This window comes from Scyliorhinus canicula, chromosome 1 (genome assembly GCF_902713615.1).
Source record: "Scyliorhinus canicula chromosome 1, sScyCan1.1, whole genome shotgun sequence".
Lineage (NCBI taxonomy): Eukaryota > Metazoa > Chordata > Chondrichthyes > Carcharhiniformes > Scyliorhinidae > Scyliorhinus > Scyliorhinus canicula.
In genome coordinates, this window is record NC_052146.1 from 260,634,925 (window position 1) to 260,657,867 (window position 22,943).

The window sequence follows — 22,943 nt, forward strand, 5'->3', positions numbered from 1 at the left end:
TCTGGGTGCTCCGGTTTCCTCCCACAGTCCAAAGATGTGCAGGGTAGGTGAATTGGCTATGCTAAATTGCCCCTTAGTGTCCAAAAGATTGGGTTAGGTTACTGGGTTACGGGGATAGGGTGGAAGCATCAGCTGGGTAGAGTGCTTTTTCCAAGGGCTGGTGAAGACTCTGTGGGCCAAATGGCCTCCTGCACTATAAATTCTATGATTCTATGAGAAGTGCTGCTAATTGTTTGCTATACTCAGACATAGTTTTGTAATGAATCAATGTCATAAATAGACTAATGCGCTGAGAGTTTTTAATGTAGCTTTGGCCCTAATATTCTATTAGAACCATTAGGTGGAAATTTTAGAAGCAACAACCATGATTTGAAGTACTATCACATAACTTGCCAAGAAATATATTTTATCATTTGTGTACATAGTCTGAGATTAATCTTTAAAAATGATTCCAAAGTATGTCATGTTCAGTTCTGATCAAATTTTCTTGGTGCAAATAAATTTGCACAACACTAAAGTTTTGTATGGTTCTTCTTGATGTGGTTTTTCTCTTTCAAATATTTATAATTTTGGGGGGGATATTTATATGAAAGCAAAGGTACATCCTTTGAAACTTTTGTCAAAGTATAAGCCAAATGTTTAATGGAAACACTGATTTATGGTAAGGCAGAAATGGGCTACAGATGATTTATCTGACAACTTCAGAGAAAAGAAAGATTGTGTAAGCCAAATTAACATATATTGGCCCAGAATTTCCTGTCAAATTAGGGTGATACATTGTTATTTATATGAAGATCACACTGTAAGTTCAGGCGAGAGCAGATGTACAGTCAAACAAAACAATCCAGGTACTGCTGTCCAAAATGCACCGTGCTGCCATTAGCTTTGCAAAAATGACATTTTGCCAACTGGCTAATAATTTAAATATATTGAACAGAGTGAAGATCCTGTAGTTATGAACTAAACTCTTCACAGAAAGTTAGGAGTTGTCCATTTCTGTCTAAGTACACTTTTGATGTCTTATGAGGAAATGTTGGACAGACTGGTCTTTGTTTCCATCGCAGTTTAGAAGAGTGAGGGGGTGACTTGATTGAAGTATATAAGATCCTGAATGGTCTTTACAAGGTACACTCTGCCTCACACAGTGGTGGAGTCACTGCATATTTTTAAAACGGAGGTAGATGGATTCTTGTTGGGCAAGAGAATCAAAAATTATCGGGGGTAGATGGGAATGTGGAATTCAAAACACAAGCAGATCATCCAGTCATCTCATTGGTCATTGAACCCAGGGACCCGAGTTCGATTCCTGGCTTGGGTCACTGTGCGGAGTCTGCACGTTCTCCCCGTGTCTGTGTGGGTTTTCTCCGGGTGCTCCGGTTTCCGCCCACAAGTCCCGAAAGACGTGCTTGTTAAGTCAATTGGACATTCTGAATTCTCCCTCAGTGTACCCAAACAGGCACATTAACTTTATTGCAGTGTTAAAGTAAGCCTACTTGTGACACTAGTAAAGATTATTATTATTGAAAGGCGGAGTAGACCCGAGGGGTCGAATGACCTACTTCTGCCCCTCTTTCGTGTGTTCACATAAAATGGACTGATGAGTGTTTATTTCTGCTAAACATCCTCTCTGGCACTGAAAATGAAATATTACAAGTCTCATTCTTTCAATTCCTTTTAATTGTTTTAGGAATTTAAAAGAAACATTTTTTCTACCTCATAATCCAGTCTTCCCCCGCTTTATTTCACTTTCTGTATCTGATTTGACATTGAATTCTAATTTACGCTTTCTGGTTTAGGATCTGTACCATTCATTTCACAATACATTGGATTGGTTCAGGACAGTTGCTTTTCCTGTTCACACACATCCCAAATGCCCTGAAGAGGGTGCCATACTATTTACCTCTTCCACTTATAACAACTTCAAGCTCAAAGCCTATGGAAATTAAACAGGCAGAGGCAAGACTTATTAACTGGGAGGTGGGTGGGTGCGGGCACATAGTTGTTGCATAGTGATAAGTTGAGCAAATACGATTGACCTTGCAAATTACCAGGCTAGTTGGGGTCAGTTGTATGCATGCGCAAGTTAAATGGATATGGAGTAACAAAGAAGCTGAGGTATGTATTTATAAGAAGAAATTTGATTTTGCAATATTCATTTAAAATGGGTAAAATACATATGCCATTACATTACATGTGTCTTATTAAGGGCTTGATCGGACTTCCGGTGGCGGCGATGCGGAGCTAAGCCACACGTTCGGCAGCTCCCGCTTTTTTTCGACTTTTGGGCTCTTTTAAGAGCCCGCAATGGCGCTTTTTAAAACTTTTCCCCGGGGGGGAAACACAGCCAGTGTGCCCAGCGACTAGTGGATGGACTGGATGGACGCAGTGGAGCGGTCCAAAAGTCGGCTCTACAGCAGAGGAAGGCGGGAGGCAGAAAAGGCAAGATGGCGGCGGGCGGGGAAGCAGCAGCAGCGTGGCAGCAGTGGGTGCGGGAGCAGCAGGAGCTGCTTCAGCGCTCCTTCAATGAGCTTAAAGCTGAGATCTTGGAGCCGTTTAAGGCCTCGCTGGACAAGCTGGTGGCGACTCAGACTGCCCAGGCTGTGGAGATTCGGGAGCTGCAGCAAAAGGCTTCGGACAACGACGATGAGCTTTTGGGCCTGGCTGTGAAAGTGGAGTCACACGAGGCCCTGCACAAGAAATGGCTGGCGAGGATGGAGGAGATGGAGAACCGCTCCCGCCGGAAGAATCTGCGGATTATGGGCCTCTCAGATGGGCTGGAAGGCTCGGATTTGGGGGCCTATGTGGTCCTAATGTTGAACTCACTGATAGATGCGTGGTCGTTTCGTGGTCCCCTGGAGCTGGAGGGCGCCCATCGAGTGCTGCAGCGGAAGCCGAGGCCGAACGAGCCTCCCAGGGCGGTACTGGTCCGTTTTCACCGCTTGGTCGACCGGGAGTGCGTGTTGAGATGGGCAAAGAAAGAGAGGAGCAGCAGGTGGGAGAACACGGACTTTAGGATTTATCAGGACTGGAGCGTGGAGGTGGCGAAGAGAAGGGCTGGCTTCAATCGAGCGAAGGGAGTGCTTCATAGGAAGGGGGTGAAGTTTGGCCTTCTACAGCCGGCTTGCCTCTGGGTCACTTACAAGGACCGCCAGCTCTATTTTGACTCTCCGGAGGAGGCCTGGGCTTTTGTCCAGGCAGAGAACTTGGACTCGAACTGAGGACTGGGGGGCTGGGGAAAAACGTACTTTGTTTGGAGGCTTTGCCCTCCTGGGTATCCTGTTGTTTATATTGGCTGTGTTTGCTGATTGATGTTGCCTGTTCGTTTTTGCTATTTTGGTTTTTTCGGAGTTGTTTTCTGGGCTGTTGTTTATTTACTGTGGTGTTTTTTTTTGTTTTGTCCACTGGTGGGTTGGGGAGTAGTTTGGGGTCCCGATGGGTCATGCGTCCGTCTTTTTCCCGCGTGTTGGGTCGAGGGGCGGAGCTAGGGTTGGAAGCGCGGGCTTTCTTCCCATGCCGGAGGAATTGGGGGCGGGGCTGGTGCTGGTAGGGAGGGATTGGTGGCTGTGTTGCATCCGGCTGGGGGGGGTCGTGGTTATGGTGGGAGTAGCCGGGGTCAGCAGAAGTCAGCTGGCTCACGGAAGCACAATGTTTGGGGTAACGCAGCTAGGGGGGGCCCTAGCTTGGGGGGGGGGGGGGGGTGGGTGGGGGGTTTGTTGCTGCAGGGACTGTGAGGGAATGGATGGTGAAGGGGGGGTTTAGGAGGGTGGTCTGCCGCCGTGGGGAGCGGGCTTGTGGGGTTCCCTGGGTGCGTGGCGGGTTGAGGAAGAGCTATGGCTGATTGGCGTAGGGGGAGGGGGATGGCCCCCCCCCCCCCGGGTTCGGCTGGTCACATGGAACGTGAGGGGGCTGAATGGTCCGGTGAAGCGATCCCGGGTCTTGGCTCACTTGAGGGGGTTGGGAGCGGATGTGGCCATACTCCAGGAGACGCACCTCAGGGTTACGGATCAGGTGAGGCTAAGAAAAAGTTGGGTGGGACAGGTGTTTCACTCGGGGCTTGATGCGAAGAACCGTGGGGTGGCAATTGTGGTCGGTAAGAGCCTGTCGTTCGTTGCGTCCAAAGTGGTGGCGGATAGTGCAGGTCGATATGTGATGGTGAGTGGGAGACTTCAGGGGGAGCGGGTGGTCTTGGTTAATGTTTATGCTCCCAACTGGGACGATGCGGGCTTCATGCGGCGTCTGCTGGGCCTGGTCCTGGACCTGGAGACAGGGGGATTGATTCTGGGTGGGGACTTTAACACGGTGCTGGATGCGGCTCTGGATTGCTCGAAGTCTAGGACGGGCAGGAGGCCGGCAGCGGCCTCGGTGCTGAGGGGGTTCATGGATCAGATGATGGGGGTTGGACCCTTGGAGGTTTTTGGAGCCGGGGGGTAGGGAGTTCTCCTTTTTCTCCCATGTTCATAAGGCGTACTCCCGGATTGATTTTTTTGTGCTTAGCAGGGCGCTAATCCCGAGTAGTGGGGGCGGAGTATTCGGCGACAGCCATTTCTGATCATGCCCCACATTTAGTGGATTTGGAGCTGGGGGAGGGGAAGGATCAGCGCCCGCTGTGGAGGTTGGATGTGGGGCTTTTGGCAGAGGAGGAAGTGTGCGGACGGATCTGTAGGGGCATAGAGGGGTATCTAGAAACCAATGATAACGGGGAGGTGCAAGTTGGGGTGCTTTGGGAAGCGCTAAAGGCAGTAGTCAGAGGGGAGCTAATATCTATTCGGGCGCACAGGGAGAGGGGGGAGAGGGCCGAGAGGGAGAGGCTGGTGGAGGAAATGGTAAGGGTGGATAGGAGGTATGCAGAAACCCCGGAGGAGGGGCTTCTGAGGGAGCGGCGCAGTCTCCAGGCGGAGTTTGACATTTTAACCACCCGTAAGGCGGAGGCGCAGTGGAGGAGGGCACAGGGGGCGGTGTATGAGTACGGGGAGAAGGCAAGTCGGATGTTGGCTCACCAGCTCCGGAAGCGGGAGGCAGCTAGAGAAATTGGGGGAGCCACGGATGCAGGAGGTAACTTCGTGCGGGGTGGAAAGGACATCAATGGGGTGTTCAGATCCTTTTACGAGGGGCTGTACCGGGCGGTACCCCCCGGGGAAGCAGGCAGGATGGACCACTTTTTGGATAAACTGGAGTTCCCAAGAGTAGGGGACGAGCGGGTGGAGGGTTTGGGTGCCCCAATTGAGTTGGAGGAGCTGGTGGAGGCGTTGGGAAGTATGCAGACAGGGAAAGCGTCGGGGCTTGACGGGTTCCCGGTGAATTTTACAAGAAATTTTCAGATTTGCTAGGCCCGCTGCTTGTGAGGACCCTGAATGAGGCTTGGGGGGGGGGGGGGGCTCTGCCCCCAACGATGTCCAGGGCAATTATCACTTTGCTCCTGAAGTGGGACAAGGACACCCTTCAGTGTGGGTCTTACAGGCCGATCTCGCTCCTTAATGTAGATGTCAAGTTGTTGGCAAAGGTTCTGTCCAGGAGGGTGGAGGATTTGGTCCCGACGGTGATTCATGAGGATCAAACGGGGTTTGTAAAGGGGAGACAACTGAATGCCAACGTGCGGAGGCTCCTTAATGTCATGAGGATGGCGCCGGCGGCTGGGGAGTCAGAAATAGTGGCGTCCATGGATGCGGAGAAAGCTTTTGATAGGGTGGAGTGGAGTTACCTGTGGGAGGTGTTGCGGAGGTTTGGGTTTGGTGAGGGGTTCATCAGCTGGGTGAGGTTGCTGTACAGCTCCCCGGTGGCGAGTGTGGTGACGAATGGGAGGAGGTCAGAGGACTTTCGGCTTTCCAGAGGGACGAGGCAGGGGTGACCCTTGTCTCCCCTGCTCTTCGCGTTAGCGATTGAGCCCCTGGCCATGGCGCTGAGGGACTCGAAGAGTTGGAGGGGGATTGTGGGGGGGGGGGGGGGGGGGGAGGGAGGAGCACCGGTTGTCGCTGTACGCAGATGATCTGCTGCTGTATGTCGCGGATCCGGCTGAGGGGATGCCAGAGGTGCTGAAGATACTTGAGGAGTTTGGGGACTTTTCGGGCTATAAGCTCAATGTGGGGAAAAGTGCGCTGTTTGTCCTGCACCCGGGGATCAGGAGAGGGAGATAGGTGAACTCCCGTTGAAGAGGGCTGAGAGGAGCTTTAGGTATCTTGGGGTCCAGGTGGCTAGGACCTGGGGGGCCATGCATAGGCTTAACATTTCGAGGCTGGTGGGGCAGATGGAGGAGGAGTTTAGGACGTGGGATGCGCTACCACTCTCGTTGGCGGGCAGGGTCCAGTCGATTAAGATGACGGTGCTCCCGAGGTTTTTGCTTCTTTTCCAGTGCCTCCCCATATTGATCCCAAAAGCTTTTTTCAGAAGAGTGAATAAGTTGATTCTGGGGTTCGTGTGGGCGCGGAAGGCCCCGACAGTAAGGAGGGTATTTTTGGAGTGAAGAAGGGAGGTAGGGGGCCTGGCGCTGCCCAACCTGTGTGGATATTATTGGACGGCGAACGTGGCGATGATTCGCAGGTGGGTGACGGAAGGGGAGGGTGACGCATGGAAGAGATTGGAGGTGGCGTCCTGTGCGGATACGAGTCTGGAGGCTTTGGTGACGGCCCCACTTCCACTCCCCCCCGGCAAAGTACTCTACGAGTCCGGTGGTGGTTGCGTCCCTTTAAATCTGGGGAGAGTGGAGGCGGCATAGGGGGGAAGTGAAGGCCTCAGTTTGGGCCCCGATACGGGGCAATCGCCGTTTTGCGCCGGGGGGGACGGGTGTGGGATTTGGGAGTTGGCACAGGGTTGGCATCAGACAGTTTGGGGACCTCTCCCTTGATGGGAAGTTCGCGGCTCTGGAGGAGCTGGTGGGGAAGTGGAACCACCCCCATGGAACGCTTTTAGGTATATGCAGGTTAGGGCATTTGTTAAGAGGCAGGTGGCGGAGTTTCCGCGGCTGCCGCCAAGGGGGGGTGCAGGATAGGGTGCTTTCGGGGACGTGGGTCGGTGAAGGAAAGGTCTCGGCTGTTTACCAGCTGATGCAGGAGGAGGAGGAGGCCTCAGTAGAAGAGATCAAAGTGAAGTGGGAGGAAGAGCTAGGGGAAGAGATTGAAGATGGAATGTGGTCGGACGCCCTGGAGAGGGTGAATTCCTCCTCCTCGTGCGCACGGCTCAGCCTAATTCAGCTGAAGGTGCTGCATAGGGCTCACATGACAGGGGCAAGGATGAGCCGGTTCTTCGGAGGGGAAGACAGGTGCGGGAGGTGTTCGGGAGGCCCGGCGAACCACACCCATATGTTCTGGGCTTGTCCGGCCTTGGAGAGGTTTTGGAAGGGGGTGGCGGGGACTTTGTCGGAAGTGGTCGGGTCTATTGTCATGCCGGGCTGGGGGCTTTTGGGGTAGCTTCGGAGCCGGGAGTGCAGGAGGCGAGAGAGGCCGGCATTCTGACCTTTGTGTCTCTAGTAGCCCGGCACAGGATTCTGTTACAGTGGAGGGATACGCGGCCCCCGAGTTCGGAGGCCTGGATCAACGACATGGCTGGGTTCATCAAGTTGGAGAGGATGAAGTTTGTCCTGAGGGGGTCGGTACAGGGGTTCTTTCGGCGGTGGCAGCCCTTTCTCGATTTCCTGGCGAAGGGCGTAGAGGGTGGTCGGTCTCAGCAGCAACGGGGGGGGGGGGGGGGGGTTTGGGGATGGTTAGGGGGTTTGTTTTTGCGGCGGTGGGTTTGCTATGTTGTTCTTTTCTTCTTTCTTGTATTGCTGTTGGTTTTTTGTTATTATTTATTTTGGCGGGGTGAGTTCTTGTGTTGGTGTGGAAACACGCCTTGTATGTTTTAAATTGTGGGGAGAAAATTTGTTATTGAAAAACTTGAATAAAATTTATTTTAAAAAATAAATAAATTAAGGGCTTGATCTCTTTCTCTTTAACAGGATTGTCAACGATTGCCACTTTGGAAACTAAGCCAGAACTCCTTCACTGTTAACATGATACAATATTTATCAGTGCATAGTGGATTCCATTCCATCTCTTTAACCATGCAACACAAAAAATCGTTCAACCTTAAGTAACAATAAAACCATTACACTCCCATAAAATGGAGATTTACTGCTTCATGAAAAGAAACAAAATCAGTTATTTAGAGTGGTTTGAGAGTAACTTGTACTGTAGTTTTGTGGAAATTTTGATTGTGTTGGCAGTAGACACATTGTGAAAATAACTACTAATGACTCACCCACTCTGGCAAGATAATTTCTGCATGTAAGCGTCAATGGTTAGGGCATTCTTGATGATGTCTTGAAAACATTAATGTTTTATTTTTTCATGGGATCTGGGGGTCATTGATTGTGTGAGTCTTTTTATTGCCCAACCCTGATCGTCCTTGAGAAAGTGGAGGTGCGTTGTCTTCTTGAACCGCTGTAGTCCATGAGGTGTAGGTACACCCACTGTTAGGGAGGGATTCCAAAGTCTTGACCCAGCAGCAGTAAAGGAACAGCAATATGGTTCCAATTCATGTTGGTGTGTGTCTTGGAGGGGGAACATGCAGATGGTGGTGTTCCCATGCATCTGCTGTCTTTGTCTTTCTGGATGGGAGCTTGTGGTGCTGTCGAAGGGGCCTGGGTGAGTTGTTGCAGTGCATCTTGCAGATCGTACTGTTGCCACTATGTGCCAGTGTTGGAGGGAGTAGCTGTTCAAGGTGGCACATGACATGCAAATCAAACAGGTTGCTTTGTCCTGGATGGTGTTGAGCTTCTTGAGTGTTGTTGAAGCTGCACTCATCCAGGCAAGGGGAGAGTATGCAGTCACACTCCTGACCTGTACCTTGGAGAGGCTCTGTAGAATTCCCAACCACTGACTTGCTCTTGTGGCCACAGTATTTATACTTCTGATCTAGTTCAGTTTCTGGTCAATGGAAACACTCAAGGTGTTGCTAGTGATGGTAGTGCCATTGAATTCAAGAGGAGATGGTAGGATTCTCTCTTGGAGACGGTCATTGCCTGACACGTACGTATGAGGCATTAATGTTATTTAATGGAATATTTATTTGAATACACATTGAGAATAAAATGATTTGGAATCTCTGGCTTTGTATTCATTGCCAATCTTATTGTCTTTGAATCAGAGGCTGAGACTTCAAGTCCTCTCTCAAGAACCCACGCAAACACGGGGAGAATGTACAAACGCCACACGGACAGTGACCCAGAGCCGGGATCGAACCTGGGACCTCGGAGCCGTGAGGCTGCAGGGCTAACCCACTGGAGTGTCCAGCAGCTTGCAGCTGGCAGCCGTCACTCTGCTACCTGCCTAGCATTCTCCTGCATAGTACTCCTCTGACCAAAACACTGCGGGGTTACATACATTCCTTTCTCTCTAGCCTCCTCAAATCACAATCTTAAAAGATGTCACTCACACTCACCCTCAACCTAATGTGCTCCTCCTCCAATTCTCCCCAAATGTTTATCCTCCATCCAGGGGCGGCATGGTGGCGCAGTGGTTAGCACTGCTGCCTCATGGCGCCTAGGGCCCAGGTTCGATTCCGGCCCCGGGTCACTGTTCGTGTGGAGTTTGCACGTTCTTGCAGTGTCTGTGTGGGTCTCACTCCCACAACCAAAACATGTACAGGATATACAGGATAGATGGATTGGTCATGCTATGTTGCCACTTGTTTGGTAAAAAATAATTGAGTACTCTAAATTTCAAAATAACGTTTACCTTGCATCCCTTGCAATCAGTTCCCTTCTCACACTCCATACTCTCTGGCTTTTCTCATTGCTGGAGAAGACAGCCCGTAACTCCAGGGAGACACAGAGAATCAGAGTGGAGCTGCAACCATGGCCGTTCTAACCACAATGGAGGAGGAAACACTGGAAATTGGTGAAGTGGCTGTACACAGGTATTGGAGAGATGGGGATAGCCCAGGGCTGGATTTTTGTTATGGAGTTAGGAGGTGGGAATTTTCTCTGTGTCGTGATCCCACCTCTCTCTCAGTAGTGCCTGCTGGTGGGATATTCATCTCATGGAGGTGGGGACAGTCTGGTGTTGGACCTATCGAAGTGGAGATGAAGGTGGGCCAATGCTGAAGTGGCCAGGTTAAAAGGTCTGCCTTCATTAGCTAAGACATCAGCTTAGATCTACAGTTCATTATGAATTCTCGTACCCAAATCACCCCCTTTTCACTCCCCTCACCCCTCTTCACCAGCGCCACACTTTCCTGGACAGCTGTATTGTGGCGCTAACAATTGTACACAAAGACTCGAGTGAAGTACAAGAGAGGCTTTATTGCTGTGAGATGCTATTCCTCCGGCGGCAGCTGTAGTACAGTACTGTATCTCAGTGAAGCTAGCGCATATTTATACACGAGCTCCCTGTGGGTGGAGCTAGCTGGCAGGGGCTTACCGGAGAAACCTGTATTACAGGTACGGCCATACATCCCCCTACTGCAAGCACACATATATACAGTGGTTGTATCACATGTATAAAGAAATTGTGCAGTGCAGAATCCATTAGTGCTTTGGAAGGCAGCCAGGTCATCAAACTGATGTACCCCAGCATAGCTATCTCAACAAACTCTGCAGTTCAGAATACATTAGTTCCTTTGAAGACAGCCAACAGATGGCTGAGCCGTTCTTTAAAGAATGAATGAAACTTCAGACATCGATCAAAGTTTGAAACAGCCAGACAGATGGCTGAGATGATCTTTTAAAAATGAATGAAAGCCATGGAAAAGTTTAGCCAATTAACAATTATCTGACAGTGCGCTATGCTTTCAATGTACAATAGTACTTTATCCAGTGGACAATCTATTCCAATGCTGCTGAAGACTTCCCCCCCCCCCCCCTTTTCAATGCTGTTCTTTCACTTGACCTCTTTCCATTTTTCAGAATAAACTGGCAAACACATTGTTTAATGGTCACATCTTTTCCAATCACAGTGCTGTCGTAATTCACTTTAGTAAGCACAGATATAACTCAGGCTGCAGTATTGCATGATGAACTGTTACTCATTCTTTAAGCAATTTCCATCTCCAATCCATGGTTCATAGGAACATACAAAATAGGAAAAGAGGTAGACCATTCAGCCCCACGGAGCTCCTCTATCATTTAGGAGGTAATGTTTCAAATTCCACATTCCCATCTACCCCTGACGACCTTTGATTCCTTTGCCCAGCAAGAATCTATCTACCTTTGCCTTAAAAATATTCAGTGACCCTGCCTCCATTACGTTCTGAGGCAGAGTTCCACAGTCAAACAACCCCTTGTGAGGAAAAAATTTCTCCTCCTCTCTATTTGAAAAGGGCAACTCCCTAGTTCACGCATCCACCCACCAAGTGTGATTGAGAAAAACTTCCAAAACACAGCTGCCTTGTTGAGAATTGCACAAGTTCTGAAAAACCCACTTCCAGAATGGTACCGGCAAGTTATAAACAGCAAGCTTTCGAAACCTGCCCCTTTCCTGCACTGCTGAATATAGCTGGAAGTGAAAGTGTGGTGGGACTTATGGAACAGCATTAGATACTGTCACTTGTCATTTAACTGTCACTCATGTTAAATAGATATTATCAATAAATTAAATATCATGATCTGCACGTTACTAAATAGGAAGCCTTAATCTCAGGAGTCATGGGGGTGGGGAGGTGATTCCTTTAAAATGCCACCTGGGGTGGCACGGTGGTGCAGTGGTTAGCACTGCAGCCTCATGGTGCCGGAGATCTGGGTTCGATCCCGGGTCACTGCCCACATTCTCTCTCTGACTGCATGCGTCTCACCCCCACGACCCAAAGATGTGCAGGTAGGTGGATTGCCCCTTAATTGGAAAACAACGAATTGGGCACTTTAAATTTATGAAAAATAGCCACCCTGACGTTTGAGGAGCCGGCCTTGCTGGCATCTTTCTGTCCTGCATATCTCTTTCCCAGCGAGAATAACCCCAAGCTCCAAAATAAATGACCATGCATGGGTGGATTGTGATCTGGATCGTGCTGACCCACCCGATGGGAATCCTGCTGCTTTTCCCGCCGGAAACAATACTTAGAAATTGTTTGGGAGAATTGTGCCCATGATGTGAAACTTTCAATGCTTCAAACATGCTTCGAAAGTGAATGGTGTCTGAAAGATTTACTCATGGGCTTCTCTGGCAGACAGTTTTGTGCCTGCAGGTGGCAATGGCACATCACTGCTCCTATTCCTCCTTCTCCTCCTAGGATGCCAGATGCTCTCCACCTTTCCCTGGTGCCAGCTTAGTCATCTCTGCAGGGCCATGTTATACAGGGCACAGTGGACCACTATAATGTTAGAGAAACTTGCTGAGTGCATTGAAGGGTGCCTCTAGTGGTAACACAATTTACAGCCATGAGCAATGGGTGACCATCTACCCCCCCTTGGGGGAGGTCCTCATCCAAGAATCTGCACACATCTATGACTCTCTGCTCCAAGAGCCTAAACCTTCTGATACACTTGTTGAGAGGAATTGAGGAACCTGACTGTTGGTCAATGGACTCTGTGCTGGAGATATCCCTCCTTTGAGGTACAGCCCTGTGCCCATCCCATCAAATCTGTGCAAGTGGCTGTGGGAAAGGTGGCTACTGCCTCTGTCTGAACTGGAGAATGCGCCATCTCCTCCTTTAGAAGTTTAATCAATTGCAGAATATGTAGGCCCCATCCATGTTGCAGGGGAGTCAATAAGGTAATGGGTGGGATTCTCTACTTCCACCGCTTGTCAATAGGATTTCCCATTGAAGCCATACCACGCTGCCGGGAAACTCGAGAATCCGAACAGCTGGAGAATTAAGGCCAATATTATTCTCAGTGGAATCCGGCACTCGATTGAATAAAGTTGCTATCCATCCAGGCTGAAGGAATAGTCGCGGTCAGCGCAAGCCTTTGTGGCTAACCACAGGATTGCCAGTTTTTATTAATTTCAGGCCTGTTTCACTCGAAGGCCAGGATGTTCCAGGCCTGCAACGGGAGCTTTGGCTGCTCAGCCAAATGTCCATTGACTTTCAGCAGGATTGGACAATCATTGTTGTGGGCGGGGCCGCAGAATCCCACCTGAAGTGTAAGCATCATAGGAGGAGATGGAGTTAATAACTGTCAATCAACCTCCAAGGCATCGAACACTATCCTTTTAAAAAAAATTTAGAGTGCCCAATTATTTTATTTCCCAATCAAGGGGCAATTTAGCATGGCCAATCCACCTAACATGTACATCTTTGGGTTGTGGGGTGAATCCCATACAGACACGGGGAGACACGGAGACTCCACATGGACAGTGACCTGGGCAGAGCCAGGATTCGAACATGGGTCCTCAGTGCCATAGACCTAGTGCTAACCACTGCGCCACGTGCCGCCCTGTCCAAGCACTATCCTAATTGTGGAGTTTCATTAATTCAAGTTGCAAATTATTTTAGCATGTTAAAAATGGTATTTTAACTTCAACCTAATTTTTATTTTTCTTATTTTTTTCTCCCCCTCGCTCTGTACTTTATTTCTCTTTCTGTACTTAATTTTGATATTGAATCCACCCCCTTTAATTCCCACTGCTTTTCAGTATTTCCACTGGTTATTTCCAATCCCTAAATTTCATTGGTTAAGAAGATATCCTGTTGCCTCAGGTCCCAAATGCACTGTTTCCCTCACTACAATAGTTATTTGCTCACACTTTCAAAATTTTTTGAAGGGTACAAGAATGAGTTTAAATGATGACAGAGACCATTGAGTGCTCTGCTGCAGTAAAATCTGGCTCCTTATAATTTTGCCTTTGTATTTGCACATCCCTATCTATACATCCTACGATTTAATTTTTTGACAGCTTTTATTGATTTCTACTCACGCTCTCTTGATGTCTCTGTTCCTGTACTTCTTGAAAAATTAACATTTTGTAAATATTTCCTCCTTGTTCCTCTTCTGAAAATGTATTTCCTCAAGGTTCTGGATTAAATTTCATCTACCTGCTCAATCTATTGTCAATGTTATTCTGAAGACGCCTAGTTATCTTCAAAGTTACCCAGGCTCCTGGGCCTGGATTCTCCACACCCTGACGCCGAAATCGCATTCGGCGATGGGGCAGAGAACCCGTTTTCCTGCACGAAATCGGGACCGGCGCCGGTTCCACTATTCCCCCCCCCCCTCCAAAAGCGGCGGACTCGGGGAGTACGCCGTGCCGAGTATCCACAGCCTCAGGCCATTGCCTATTCTCTGTTACCAACCGGTCGCTATTCCTGATGGCGTATTTCTAATGTGATCCTGCCGTTTGGAAAACTCGCAATGCGGCTGCGGACTCGGTTCGCACCCACCACAGTTGGGGAGGGACGATCGGAGGGCAGGGTGGGCCTCATTCGGGACTGGGGGCTATGTGTGCGGGCGGTCCGGGTCGGGCGAGTGGCCGATCGGGGGCACTATTTCGGTGGTCCAGATCTGCGGGCTGAGTCCGCCATGGACGGCCGCTAGAAGCCGCCGCCATGCACATGCACGGCCTCTGACCCGGAAGTGCGGGGGACCATATCGGCAGCTGGAGCTGCGAGCTCCACGACAGCTGCCTGCAAGCCCCCTGCAAGACGGTGAATCTATGGCGTTAAAAGTCCACCGTTTTCACGACAACGTGGGGACATAGTCCCTGAAACGGAGAATCCAGCCCCATATTTTTACTTATACTTTGATGTTGTGCACTATAAACTCATTCAGATTATTTATATAGTTTTACTATATTTATTTATTTATTTATTTTAATAAATATTTTTATTAGATTTTGCATAGTTTAGAAATTGCATAATTTACATTCCACATATTTAACTAACATTTAACAATCTCTTATATTTATTGAAGAATAGCAATAGCCCGAGCACAACCCACTGTTGGATGTGACTGTTTACATTCACTCAGTCTGATAAACATTGTTCAGGAAATTGCTCAGAATTTCTCCCTCTCTGCAGGCATTACTTCATCGGAAGTGAAGCTGGAATTTCGGGGGGGATTTTCCATGTCCCACCAGGCGTGTTCCTCGGCGGTGGAAAGCAGCCAGCCATTGGCCAGTGGCGGGATCATCCGGTCCCGTTGCTGTCAATGGGACCCGCAATCGCCGCTGGGAAACCCGCGCAGGGGTTCACTGGGACCGGAGGTCCCGCTGCTGAGAATGGCTGGAAAATCCCCCCCCCCTTCATTAATGTATCCTACATCCTGCAAATGCTGGCAAAGTGGGAGAACATAGAACATACAGTGCGGAAGGAGGCCATTCAGCTCATCAAGTCTGCACTGATCCACGTAAGCCCTCACTCCCACCCTATCCCACTAACCCCTCCTAGTCTTTTTGGGTCACTAAGGGCAATTTAGCATGGCCAATCCACCTAACCTGCACGTCTTTGGACTGTGGGAGGAAGCTGGAGCACCCGGAGGAAACCTACGCAGACACAAGGAGAACATGCAGACTCCGCACAGACAGTGACCCAGCGGGGAATCGAACCTGAGACCCTGGCGCTGTGAAGCCACAGTACTATCCACTTGTGCTACCATGCTGCCCTCCATGTTTACCAGATTAGGGAAGAGATTATACTCTACAAGGCTCGTTGAGACAGGGAAGCGAGGGCGGCGAGGCATCAATTGACTCTATCCTAGAGGTCGACAGGAGATACTCTGAGGCCCTGACTGTAGAGCTTCTGGTGGAGAGGAAAAAACTACAAATGGACTTTAACCTGCTATCCACCAGGAAAGCATTGCATCAACTCCGCCAGACACGAGGGACCTTTTTTGAGCACGGAGAGAAGGCTAGCCGCCTGTTGGCTCACCAGCTGAGAAAGCAGGCAGCCACGAGGGAAATAGCTGCGGTAAAGGACAGCAGAGGCGGACTGGTAGCCGAACCAAAAAAAGGTCAAAAAAGCATTTGAAGCCTTCTACTGGGGACAGTACACCTCCAAGCCCCTCCCCCCGACGGGGACTCAGGGATGAAACAGTTCCTTGATTGACTGGACATGCCAGTCGTGGGGGCTGATAGACGGAGGGAACTGGAAGCACCAATAGGACTGGGAGAAGTCATGGAGAGTATGAACTCCATGCAGGTGGGGAAGGTTCTGAAACCTATTGGGTTCCCGGCGGACTTCTCCAAACAATTTGCACCGGCTCTTGCCCTGCACCTATGGGAGCTGTTCGTAGGCTCGCTGACTAGATACACCTTGCCTCCAACTCAACCCAGATCACCATATCGTTTATACCCAAAAAAGGCAAAGACCCGCGGAATGTGGATCATACTGATCCATTTTGTTGTTTAGTGTGGACGTGAAAATACTTGCAAAAGTCCTGGCCAAGAGACTGGGGAACTATGTACCAGAGATGGCTGCAAAAAACCAGACAGGCTTTGTCAAGGGTAGACAGCTAACTGTGAACATCAGACGCCTCTGAATGTGACACTGACCCCATCTGGGGAGAGAACATCAGAGGTGATCGTCTCCCTGGACATGGAAAAGACCTTTGACATAGTCGAGTGGAATTACCTCATTGAGGTACTGGAGTGGTGTGGGATAGGGATAGGGTTCACCTCACGGGTAAAACTCTTGTAAAACACTCCAGGGCGAGCTTGCAAACACCCCAAGGCAACCTCCCCGAACTTGCAATACTACCACTGGGCAGTCACAGCCAAGAGAGTGAGGGGAGGAGTTACTGGACATGGACAGTAGGGAAAAAGGGAACTGCGGGGACATATGCGGACGAGTTTTAGAAAGGATGCGCTCACCACTGGACGGAACAAGGCAGAAATGGAAAGAAGAATTAGGGACGGAAGTAGGGTGGGGACTCTGGAGCGAAGCACGGAGCAAGGCCAACTCCACCTCCTTTGTGCAAGGCTAAGCCGCATGCAGTTTAAAGTGGTGCACAGAGCACACCTGACAAGAACCCGAATGTGCACATTCTTCCCGGAGGTGGAGGACAAGTGTGAACGGTGCCAGGGAGGCCCGGCCAAACGCGCCCACATGTTCTGGGCATGCCCCAGGCTTGTCGGGTTCTGGACAGCTTTCTGTGAAGTGATGTGGAAGGTTGTGAGGGTGAAGGTGAAGCCCTGCCCGAGAGTGGCAGTCTTCGGGGTATTGGGCCAGCCAGAACTACATATGGGGACGAGGACTGACGCCTTTGCATTTGATTCCCTAATCACGCGCGAGAGAATCCTGCTCCACTGGCGATCGGCAGCTGCAGACTGGCTGGCAGACCTGTCGGGATGTCTCCATCTGGAGAAGATCAAATACACCATCCGAGGGTGGGACGAGGGCTTCCTCAAAGCGTGGGGGGCCGTTCATCAGCCTGTTCCAAGGCCTGTTTGAAGCCAACAATGGATGGAGAAGTGGGCGGGGGTGGAGGGGGCTGGGGCTTGGGAACCACCAGGACCACAGAAAGCAGATAGGAACGAGGGAGGGGGCAACAGGGGAGAGACCGAAGGAAACGCCAGGAGGGAACCCAGGGAGAGACCAACACCGGGGGCTGGGGGGGGGGGGGGGGCAGAGGATCCTGCACAAAACTATAAGAGCAAAACAAACGACAAACAAACATCTAAGATAGGATAAGATAGGACCCAGTGATAGTAGAGACGGGGTGCCAAAACGGTACAGTATGTAAATTGTTTAATTTATTTGCTGTACAGTATAAAAATGTAAACTTCAATAAAAATATATATATTTAAAAAAGTACAGTAAAGGTTACCTGCGAAGCATGTACAGAAACTTTCATTTCAACAGTTGGGCTAGATTGAAATGTCTGACCTGGAGCTAAAAGAATAAGAGTTAATTTTGACATTGGATGATTGCATGAAACAGATGATATTGATTCAGCTGCCCATTGTACATTTCTCCCGATTTTCATTTCCATTTCAGTTAATTGAAGTCAAAGTTACCCCTTAGCATTCTGAACCTAATCCATTAGACCAGTCATTCTAGTCACTGATTAAAAATTAATCTATATTAAAGTGAGTTGTACTGGAAAATTAAGGGTGAACTTGTTGATCAAAGTACTTGACTGCTGGACCCAAACAAATACGTAGATTGTTGTGTAATTTTCCCAAAAACTCAGAAACTACAGATGGTGTGATCTTTCCCCAGAAAGATCTGAATGGCTCTGGTTTTCATTTCTGTGACAATGATGAGGCAAATGGAAAATCCATTCTGTCGGTTATTGAGAAACCAAAATATTGGAGAAGAGTAATGGCTTGTCAAAATGAGGGGTTTTAAAATCTGTTTTATTTTTCTCCAGACACCAATTTTGTTCTTGGGAATGCCCAGATAGTGGACTGGCCTATTGTATACAGCAATGATGGATTCTGCAAACTGTCTGGATATCATCGAGCAGAAGTTATGCAAAAGAGCAGCACTTGCAGGTATTAAAAGATATAACAGCATTTTATTTTCACCTTCCTAAGAAAATGTGTTGCCGGACATAATGGACGCGATTCAGCCTGCAGCGCCGAGAAAGACCCCGCCATTCAACGGCATTTTGTCGTTTTTTGGGGGGCTTTGGGAAAGAAATTCTCATCGAGGCCACTCTTTTCAGTCATTTCCTGTCCTGGCGAGTACCAGCTCACCAGTGCAGGAAGACTACTCGCAGATCGCCACTTTTAAAGGCAGCCTTGATCTTTCGACCTCCCTCTGCGCCCCCACCACGGCTTCAGTTACCCCCGCCCCCACTTCACCGAACTTACCTCTTCCGGAGGCCTCATGGCGCCCCCCCCCCCCCCCCCCCCCCCCCCACCCCTTACGGGCAAGGGCCCCCCGGGAACGACCACTGACATAGGCAACCTGCCACCTGGACACCTTAACACTGTCAGCCTGGCACCATGGCAGTGCCACTACCAGTCCGGCAGTGCGACCTGGATACCCTGACATGTCGGGGTGGCACTACCGGGGTGTCAGGGGGAGTGCCAAGGTACATCTTGCCCTGTGCACAACCACCCAGGGCCTCAGCCCACCCAGTGAGACTCCCTGAGGTGCCATCATGACTGGTTCACAACTTTGTGAACCAGTACCAAACGGTGCCCAATTGAGACCTCGCTGGCGAGGCCAGTGAATCCCAGGCCCAGGGTGGATTGGGCGAGTGCATATTTAAATGAGCCTAATGGATTATTTGAATATGCACGCCTGGTCTCGCCCAGCCAGAGCGAGATCCAGATGGTGATGGGCTGTGAGATTCTGTCGAATCTCCCGAAATGTTTTGTATGTCGTGATTCTCGATAAAGGCCTCTCGTGAGATTCAGCAGCCTTGACCCGACACCAAGTCAGGCGCGACGAGGCCGCTGAATTGCGTCCAATATTATTCTGTATATTTGTAAAGAATAATCTGACCAACTGGAACACATTTTGCATCAGTAATCAAATGGCAATTCATGGGTAACCAGTGGCCTGTTTGAATGTAGGCAAGAGGTTCTTCACTTGTCAGGTTCTAATGATACCTCGTAGCAATTGTCAGTGACTTTTAAAGTATAAAAATATCACCTGACAAGATCAATTTAAAATCATTTTGTGTGTGGTTGTATGGGTAAATTTTAAATTAGTTTTACCTTGTTGCATTTGGCAATTGAGTGATTCATGTGATATTTTCAGGTAATCTACATAAAAGATATCTAAGTCTAATTAACTTAAACATTGTTTAAGTGCATAGCTTTCAAGACCTTTAAATGATTCAAGCATAACTCACTGATTATTATGACGTAATTAAATTTATAGGTAACTAATTTCTTTGTGCAGAACACTGAATTTAGTCATCACCTGAAATTATTTTTAAATATTTATGAATACATTTGGCATTTTTGTTAAGTATCTTTATATAGTTTTATAAAAAAAATAATGTAACCAGTGAGTGCTGTGACGTCCGTAGCTGATCTATATAGTCTACAACGGTGAACTAACATAAATGGCGATGCAAACCTATATTTTCCATTTAGCAAGTGTTTGAATGAGAGGTGGGATGATCCTGCCACAGTTTCCGGCTCAGATAAATATAAATTGTGAGTTGACATCAGAACTATCACCCACTGGAGATTGCTGTGGAGAGGGTAGGAATTTGCATACTGCTGCAGGATCTAAAGGCTTGCAATAGTTCAAAGTGACACATGCTGATGCACCTTGTCCAGGACAGTTGAACCAGAGGACGCAGCACTTCAAAGGGGTAAATTCAAATTTAATCTGTGAAAACACTGGAAAGAATCCCCCCCCCCCCAAAGGGTTCTACGGTAGAATTGGGGGGGCGAAGCATAAAATAACATGGATTGGGGTCCCGCCACCGAACCCGGATCTTATTTTGTGGTGGGATGGACAGGGCCACGGGCGAGAAGCCTGCCCATGCCTCAATTAAAGCCTTCTTTAGAGAACTTCAAGACCTTTTCCTGTCCAACCTCACTTTTAGGTTTTAGGTACAGCGCTGCAGTACCTCTTCTGGCTACTGCAGTGCTGTGCCTGGATGGGTTGGAGAATTGTTGGTCTGGCTCTGCTGTACAGGGGAGGAGTAAAATGTTTGGGAATGTAATAGTTATTGGGGATTCAATTTTAAGGGGAATAGATGGGCATTTCTGTGACCGTAACAGTGACTCCAAGATGGTATGTAGAAACTGGACAGGTTATGCCTGGGCATGGCCAGGATGATGCACGATCAATTGCACAAAGACGAGAGTTGAATACAACTGAGGCTTTATTGCTCTAAAATGTGTGGCCTCCCACAGCAGCTGGCGAAATGACTGCTGAACGGAGGACACACATATTTATACTCTGCCTACTGGGCGGAGCCAGCAGGCAGGGACTACCGTCGTACTCGTAGTACAGGTCCTACCATACATCACCTAATATAGGTACAACAGTGGTTTACCACATTCACCCCCTGTTAAAATTGAGTCCGGTGGGGTGGTGGAGAATTATATACAACAACTGAATTTTACATAAACTATTTTTGTGAGAAAAAAATCTTTTGAAGTCCAGTGGACCAGTTAGAGATTTAACCGGTCCGGGGCCTTGATGTGCCGCTGGGAACGACGCAGTGGTGGCGGCGATGCCGATGCTGGTCTGGTCTTCGGTGACTCCGAGAGCGTGCCAAAATCCTCTTCATCCTCGGGCGTGGGCAGGGGGAGGATGGATGGTCCTGGGGGGGTTGCTGCTAGGAGCACCGGGGGAGGGGAGAGTGGCGCCGGGCCGAGGGGTGTGTGTGTGGGGAACCTGCTGGTGCCAGGTCCCTGAGGGAGACAGTATCCTGGTGGCCATCGGGATATGCCACGTAGGCATACTGGAGGTTCGCATGGAGCAACTGCACCCTCTCCACCAACGGGTCCGCCTTGTGGAATCGGACGTGCCTACGGAGAAGGACGGGTCCTGGAGCTTCGAACCAAGCCGGGAGCGACACCCAGGATGTGGACTTCCTGGGGAAGGCAAAGAGACGTTCATGGGGTGTGTTGTTAGTGGCGGTGCACAGTAGTGACCGAATGGAGTGTAGTGCATCAGGTAGGACATCCTGCCAGGAGGTGCCTGGACCGTAGGGCCAGTTGAACGGCCCTCCATACCGTCCCGTTCTCCCTCTCTACCTGCCTGTTTCCCCAGGGGTCATAGCTTGTCGTCCTGCTAGAGTCGATACCCCTGCTGAGCAGGAACTGACGCAGCTCATCACTCATGAATGAGGATCCCCTGTCACTGTGGATGTAGGTGGGGAAGCCGAACAGAGCGAAGATTGTGTTGAGGGCTTTGATGACGGTGGCAGACGTCTAGTCGGGGCATGGGATGGTGAAGGGGAATCGGGAGTACTCATCGACCACACTGAGAATATACGTGTTACGGTTGGTGGAGGGGAGGGGCTCTTTGAAATCCACGCTGAGGCGCTCAAAGGGGCGGGAGGCCTTCACCAGGCGCGCACGGTCCGGCTGGTAGAAGTGCAGCTTGCACTCTACAGAGACTTGGCAGTCCCTGGTGATTGTCTGTACTTCCTCGACAGAGGAGGGCAGATTACAGGCCTTTATAAAATGGTACAACCGTGTGAGTCCCGGGTGACAAAGGCTGTCGTGCAGGGCCCAGAGTCGGTCTACTTGTGCGCTGGCACATGTACCTCGGGATAGGGCGTTGGGGGCTCTTTGAGCTTGCCGGGGCGATACAAGATCTCATAATTGTAGGTGGAGAGCTCAATCCTCCACCTAAAGATCTTATCATTCTTGATCTTGCCCGCTGTGTGTTATTGAACCATGAAGGCTACTGACCGTTGGTCAGTGAGGAGAGTGAATCTCCTGCCAGCCAGGTAATGCCTCCAATGCCGCACAGCTTCAACGATAGCTTGGGCCTCTTTTTTCGACGGATGAGTGCTGAATTTCTGAGGCATGAGGGGTACGGGAAAAGAATGCCACGGGTCTGCCTGCATGATTGAGGGTGGCGGCTAGGGCGACGTCTGATGCGTCGCTTTCCACTTGAAAGGGCAGCGTAATGTCTACTGCGTGCATCCTGGCCGTGGCGATATCGGCTCTGATACGGGTGAAGGCCTGTTGAGCCTCGGCCGTCAGGGGAAAATGGGTGGACTGTATGAGTGGGCGAGCCTTGTCCGCATATTTTGGGACCCACTGGACGTAGTATGAAAAGAACCTCAGGCAGCGTTTGAGGGCCTTGGGGCAGTGGGGGAGGGGGAACTCCATGAGGGGGCGCATGCGGTCGAGATCGGGCCCCAGAACTCCGTTCTGGACTACATAGCCGAGGATGGCTCAGCGGGTCGTGCTGAACACGGACTTCTCCTTGTTATAGATGAGGTTTAGGAGAGTGGCGGTGTGGAGAAATTTGGCAAGATTGGCATCGTCATCCTGCTGATCATGGCCACAGATGGTGACGTTGTAAGTTCCCCCAGGGTTAGCAGTCTGGTGTCCACATACATGTCCTCTACTGTCAGCGTTCCACTGTCGTGTGTGCCCCCCCCCCCCCCCCCCCCCCCCCCCCACCACCACCACCAGTGTCCCGAACGTGGCATCCATTCT

The 22,943-nt window shown here is 49.8% G+C and overlaps 1 protein-coding gene across 3 annotated transcripts in view; it reads left to right on the forward strand.

Annotated features, from left to right (window-relative positions):
• Positions 1-22,943, forward strand: part of kcnh1a (potassium voltage-gated channel, subfamily H (eag-related), member 1a) — a 415,016-nt gene that overhangs the window by 18,505 nt on the left and 373,568 nt on the right. For all 3 annotated transcript variants that reach the window (XM_038812190.1, XM_038812179.1, XM_038812184.1), the window contains exon 2: positions 18,215-18,338. In XM_038812190.1, coding sequence (XP_038668118.1) covers positions 18,215-18,338 — 124 coding nt within the window. The remainder of the gene's footprint in view (positions 1-18,214; positions 18,339-22,943) is intronic.